This window comes from Syngnathus floridae, chromosome 4, assembly GCF_059516105.1.
Source record: "Syngnathus floridae isolate MCC-2025c chromosome 4, RoL_Sflo_1.0, whole genome shotgun sequence".
NCBI lineage: Eukaryota > Metazoa > Chordata > Actinopteri > Syngnathiformes > Syngnathidae > Syngnathus > Syngnathus floridae.
In genome coordinates this window covers 15031799-15038371 of record NC_142416.1, presented here as the reverse complement: position 1 = coordinate 15038371, position 6573 = coordinate 15031799, and the positions used below count along the sequence as shown (strand labels likewise).

Below are 6573 nucleotides of genomic sequence, written 5' to 3'. Positions count from 1 at the left end.
TCTGTTTAACTTAACAAAAAATGCATTTACATGCCAATGGTTAGCATAAAAATTAAATTGCTGTTTGAGAAGCAATGCATATTTGAACACAAATGCTGCAATTATGCTGTTAGGATGACGATAGACAACTTAGAAACTCCCCTAACAAAACTCTTATCAACTATACTCGAATCAAATCTATTCTGCCGCTAATATTTTTCCCAATCACTATTATTTCGGAGAACTTGACATGAAACTGCGATCGTCTATATTACTATTTTTATTCAAGCAAATGAAGGCAACACACGAGAAACGTGACGTGTTCATTCATTAAACTCGGCAAAGATTGTTTCAATGATTACCCTGACTTTCGTAAACGCAACGTAAAAACTGTGAAAGTACAATAAAATTAATGTAACATTAAAGGCAGTGAATTGCCATGTATCAAATTAATTCTGGCATTTTAAAAAGGAGTCAAATCTCGTTCATATGGTGTTTCTCGCCGATCTAAAACCAGTAAACACCGGGTTTTCCCACGCAACGTGAATGCAGCAAGTACCACCCTACTAGCTTCGCCAGCGTAAGTGGGACGACACAGTGGGCTCTTTCGCGTCGGATCGCAATTGCACTTCGAAACATCCTCAATCATCGGCCACAGCAGCAACATGGACAACGGCTTTTCCAAAACCGGGGACACTCAACTGGACCAGGCTGTCACACAATGGCTGCAATATGACAAGGTAAAGATGACAGCTAAGATGTTAGCCTGCTAGCAATCAGTGAAAGTTGGGATTTTCTCCCACATTTCTTACACTGGTATAAAGTCAGCTGTATTTGACACATTATTGAGACGCTCTTTTTTTTTAACGAGATACCCCACGTTGGAAGAACGTGAATAGGTAACAAAATTGACTCTTTGAACCCCTACAAAGGTAAAGAGTGTACTCTGCCCCGGGCACTTTATCAGGTTCAGCCATTAATTATGATCATTACAATGACAGAACAATAAATGTCTGTATGAGGAAGTTTGCCTTCACAAAGACATGCGCAATTACTTTGTTTTAAAGAAATTTATTTTAGAAGTATAAGATGCATGTCATTGAACCACTTTTTTAAATTCATTATTAGATTATTTTAGTTTTAATATTTTAGTATCCTAGTAATTGATCAACGTTCAGGTTTTCTTACAAATCTTTCTTTCAGCGCCATTCATGAAAAAAATTGCCCTCTTGCAGAAGAGGAATTTTCATGGGATGGTTTATACACTGTGTGTAATACATGTAACGTGTCCAACAAATGCAGTCATTCATTTCCTTTAATTGACAAGGGATGCCACTAATCAGGTCACATTGGAAAATGGATACAGACTTCTCAGACTAAAGGTCGGTTGTCAGTCTGCAAGTCTGCAACTAACAGTTATTTTGATAATCGATTATTTTTTCAATTAATAGATTAGGGTAGAGGGACCAAAAGAAGGGAAATGGAAAAAAATAACATCCCTTAATTAAAGTACTGGACATTTCAAATTGAAAGTGCAGAAAAAGTGCACGAATGTTGCTGCATAAACATATCAGCTTTTAAAATAATAAATTGTGAAAGAGTAAAAGTGGAGCTCTACTTAAAATAGACTGAGGACCTATCAATAAAATCATACAAATATATGCCATACAAAATCTCCTATTTCATATACATATGAAATTGTAAATATGCTCAAGTATTGTTGTGAAATTAAATACATGTGCTAATAATGGTTGATTCTTATATGTGTTTTCACACCCCAGAATCCAAACACCAAATCAGCGGTGGAGAAACTTTTGAAAGACGGCGCCATAGAAGCCCTCAAGAAATGTTTCTCATCCAGGATGGAGTTTGGTACGGCAGGTTTGAGGGCTGCTATGGGACCCGGCATAGCCTGTATGAATGACCTCACTGTCATCCAGACCACACAGGTTGGTTAATAGATAAATACCTAATGCACACACAAACACGTGATGTTTGTTTTTTACTATCCATCTCAAGAACAAATTCCATGTGAATGCTCGTTAGAGGGTTTGTATATGAGGTCCGGTGTTTTGCAAGGAACTGATTAATTAGGCACAGCGAAAGAGATGATTTTGATTTCAAGATGCCTTACTGATAAATACTTTAAAGTCATACTACCCACTCGGATTCAGCTCGTTCCCTTTGTTCTTACTCGACAGGGTTTCTGTCGCTACCTAGAAGAACGTTTTGGCAACCTCAAGGAGCGAGGAGTGGTGATCGGCTACGATGCCCGAGCTCACCCTCCCAGCGGGGGCAGCAGCAAACAATTCGCCCGACTTGCTGCTGCTGTGTTCATCAGCCAAGGGGTTCCTGTGCACCTCTTCTCTGACATCACCCCTACTCCCTTTGTGGTAACACGCTGTTTGCTTTAACTTCTCTCTGCATCTGATCAGATGCTTAATCCAGTTTAAGAACCCCAGGTTGATCTTTCTTGGCGTCCTCGTTTTCAGCCTTTCACAGTTTTACACCTCGGTCTGTGTGCTGGCATCATGGTGACGGCCTCACACAACCCCAAACAAGACAACGGTTACAAGGTAACGCTATATTTTATTCTTATTTTATTTTGCAAATTTGCTTAATTTCCTATCTTCTGCTCTTATTTAGGTATACTGGGACAATGGTGCCCAGATTGTGTCCCCTCACGACAAAGGCATCTCCAAGGCAATAGCGGAGAATCTGGAGCCTTGGTCAGAGTCCTGGAATACAGAGGGAGCCTTGAAGAGCCCCCTGCTCAAAGACCCTTATAAGGACATCCACACTAGCTACTTCAAAGCCATTCAGAAACACTGCCACCACAGGTAACCACATAAATAACAAAGAAGAGGACTATATTTCTAAAAACTGAAAGCAAAAAGTTGTCTGCATTGGTTGCATTTCAAAATACTACTATGCTACGCTACATTAACAGTCAAATCTGCTGGTGCGGTTCTTTCTTCTTCCAGGGAATTAAACAAGAGTTCCGAGGTGAAAATCGTCCATACGTCCGTGCACGGTGTTGGCCACACGTTTGTGCAGTCGGCTTTCGAGGCCTTTGACCTTCACGCGCCATACGCTGTGGCGGAACAAAAAGACCCGGACCCTGAGTTCCCCACTGTCATAAACCCCAATCCTGAAGAGGGAGAGGGAGTTTTGGTGCGTTCAGAACATGCACGCATGCGGACAATCGTGTTTTGTAGGTGTGGTGAGTTAGTGGATGTGTTTTGCAGACCCTCTCCTTTGCTTTGGCTGAGACGGAAGGGGCCACCGTGGTGTTGGCCAATGACCCGGATGCTGATCGGCTGGCTGCCGCCGAGAGGCAGGAGAGGTACATTTATATTCTATGTTTAAATACAGTTTATATTGAGCGTATGAGTCAGCTGGGAGAAGCACCTGATCCCCCTGATGGTGTGGAAAATGGACTGATTACAACGTAACATAGCCCATGGTTCATCTTCACTTACGCAATATCATAATGATAATATTTCTTTCCTCATGGCCATACTGTCTTCTTCCTGGTTGCAAGTGGACGCTGGCGAGTGTTTAGCGGCAATGAGCTGGGAGCATTACTTGGCTGGTGGATGCTCCACTGCTGGAAAGCGCAAAGCCCCGATAGTGGCGCTGTGAAAAACGTCTACATGTTGGCCAGCACTGTTTCATCCAAGATTCTACGTGCCATTGCGCTCAAGGAAGGCTTCCACTTTGAGGTAACAGATCCGCCGCCGCTTTAAAGTGCCTTCCGGGTATGTCCTTAAACGCAAAAATACTGAGTAAATTGTGGCGACTTTCCGAATAGGAAACGCTGACAGGGTTCAAATGGATGGGAAACAGAGCACGAGAACTTTTGGATCGAGGCAAGACCGTTCTGTTTGCCTTTGAGGAGGCCATCGGTAAACACAAACACGCACACCATTAGCCTAATAGCATAATTGCCAAATGAGGAAAAACAAACTGAACAAACAGGAAGAGTGCACTTGCTTTGATTAAACCCTTCGGATTACCATGACTGAGAATCTACAGTATGCAGACACAAAGAAAAAGCACCGTTTTTAGCAATCACATAGGTACTTTATGTTGATATGGTGATAGCAGGCTAAAAATGACTTTGGCAGTTATCCTATTAGGGTAACGATATAATAGAGGACATATCCTGAGTCTGTCTTTGTGTTGTTCAATTACATTCATTCCAATTTATGTCACAAGCTGGTTTTATTTGTGGCCTCATAAGTTTCCATGTGATTTAGATTCACTACAAATGATTTAAAATTCGTAAGAATTCGAAGACCTCCTTTGAACGCCAATGGTTTTCCCTTCACACGTAATGAAGGGAAGATGAGCATAAAAAAGTTGTTTTTTTAACAGTCAATCATGTTAAACCCATCACAAAACGTGTTCAACCATTGACGAGTGTAAAAAAAAAAAAATTCTCTTTTACAACGATTAGGTTTAGTTTCCCAGCGACCCTGAATAGACAATGGATGGATCATCTGTTGATCAAACAATACGTCTGTGCCAGCACATTGTTCTATACACTGTGTATCGTGTTGGATGTCAAAGCAGCAAGAGTCATCAAATTGCATCGCGTGACACATTGTGTATGCCTGCGTGTTTGTTGCAGGGTATATGTGCAGTCCCTCAGTGTTGGACAAAGATGGAGTGAGTGCCGCTGCAATCGCAGGAGAGATGGTCTCCTACTTGGCTGCTGAACGGAAGAGTCTCTCTCAGCAACTCACAGCCATCTATGAAGAGTAAGATTACGCAGTTACACAATGAATATTACCTCCACTATGCACTGCTGCCAGAGTAGCTTAACAAGGAAACTAATCAATTTCCATTCATTGAAAAATGGAACCTAAACTGTGGAAGGCAGTTGGCAATTGATTTTTGCAACGTGCACTACCTCCGGAAGTGGATAAATTAACAGTTCAAATCGACAACATAAGTTTAAAAAAATGAAAGTTTCCTCTTTCTCTCTCTCTCTCTCTCTCTTTCTCAGGTATGGCTACCACTACAGCAAGGACTCCTACTTCATCTGCCATGACCAGAATGTGATCCGTAGCTTGTTTGAGCGCCTGCGCAACTATGACGGCGGCAAGGACTCCTACCCAAGCAAATGTGGTCGCTTCTCCATCACTTCCGTCCGCGACCTGACCACTGGCTACGACAACAGCCAGCCTGATAACAAGGCTGTACGTACCCAAATTTTTTTTTTTCTTTTCAAAAACACATGGATATTAAAGTATCAACATGATGTAAGCAGATAGACAAACTGTCAGACTGGCTACGGAATTGCACACACAAGTGTTTCCCAACTTTTAGAAAGCCAAGGCAAATGTTTACTTTGGAAAAATGGAATGGCACAACACCAAAAATTTAAAAAAGGTAAGGTTATGTCCATAAACAAAATTGGTCTCATCTCAATGGTCTTTACAAATTTACTTACTCATTGCCGAATCTAGGGCTGTTTTATTTTATACACGCATTTATTTTGTTCTCTATATGGCAACCACTTGATACACTGGTTAATTTTTGTGAGTGTTCAAATTGGATGAGAAGAGGTTACCACTGATCCTAATGTCAGTGTTATCAGTAGGTTGAAGGGTCGCAGAAAAGCAAATGTAAAATATAGACACCCCCACTCTACTATCTGCAGTTGACTAAATGCCTTCCTGTTTTTTCTACTTCACTGTCTATCCACTGCCACATTTTTCTGGTCCCCAGATTCTTCCCACCTCCCGTTCCAGTCAGATGATCACATTTACCTTCTCCAATGGGGGCGTGGCCACCATGAGAACCAGCGGCACCGAACCCAAAATCAAATATTACACTGAGTTGTATGCAGCCCCCGGTAACAGGTACAAAAGCATAATTGCGATAAATTAATATCAGAAAAATTTACTCATTCTGATATAACGGCACTTTCTGTTGACAGTGATTCGGAGCACCTGAAGAAGGAACTGGACCAGCTGGTTGATGCCATCATTGAAAACTTCTTTGAGCCACAGAAGAACAAACTGCAACCAAAGCCAAAATAGAAGTGATATTGTTAAACTACATAATGCTTTGTCTGTCTTAATTACAAATGTGCATCATACAGAGCAGGGGACCAGTAGCATGCAACAGCATTAAATCAGATCCAAAGCAATGTTTTCTTAAAACATAATTAAGGAAGTTATTTTTTAACACACTGCCATTTGAGTCTTTATTTTCTTATTGCAAATGGGTTGGAGAGTTTTTTGGTTCATTGTCAAACTGTCTTGATGGACAAAGTACATTTTGAGCTATTACGATGTATTGTGAAGTTGCTCGGGCTCCTTTCACATAAACAGATAATCATTCCTATTTTCTGCGAGGTATATGGTAATAAACATTTTAATTCCTGGTTTATTTGAGCTTTCTTTAACACAATTAACTTATCACATAATTAGTTCACATGCAGATAATTCACCTTAACTTTCTTTAGAGCAGTAAATATGTGCCTTGGCTCAAAAGTTGGGAAACACGAGTCTAGTGGGGGGATTCGTAATGTTTGGGAATTTTCAGCTTCAGGCTGTACAGTACAAAAGCTGAGCTGTT

General features: G+C 41.0%; 1 protein-coding gene across 1 annotated transcript; it reads left to right on the top strand.

The window, feature by feature from the left end:
* Window positions 1–527: 527 nt before the first annotated feature.
* On the top strand, window positions 528–6380 carry pgm2 (phosphoglucomutase 2). The gene is made up of 13 exons (XM_088373737.1): window positions 528–719; window positions 1761–1928; window positions 2181–2372; window positions 2472–2555; window positions 2626–2819; window positions 2964–3153; window positions 3228–3325; window positions 3524–3704; window positions 3794–3887; window positions 4616–4745; window positions 4994–5186; window positions 5719–5852; window positions 5930–6380. Exons 1-13 carry the CDS (start codon window positions 645–647, stop codon window positions 6030–6032), a joined length of 1836 nt encoding a protein of 611 aa, XP_088229863.1. The 5' UTR covers window positions 528–644; the 3' UTR covers window positions 6033–6380.
* Window positions 6381–6573: the final 193 nt, after the last annotated feature.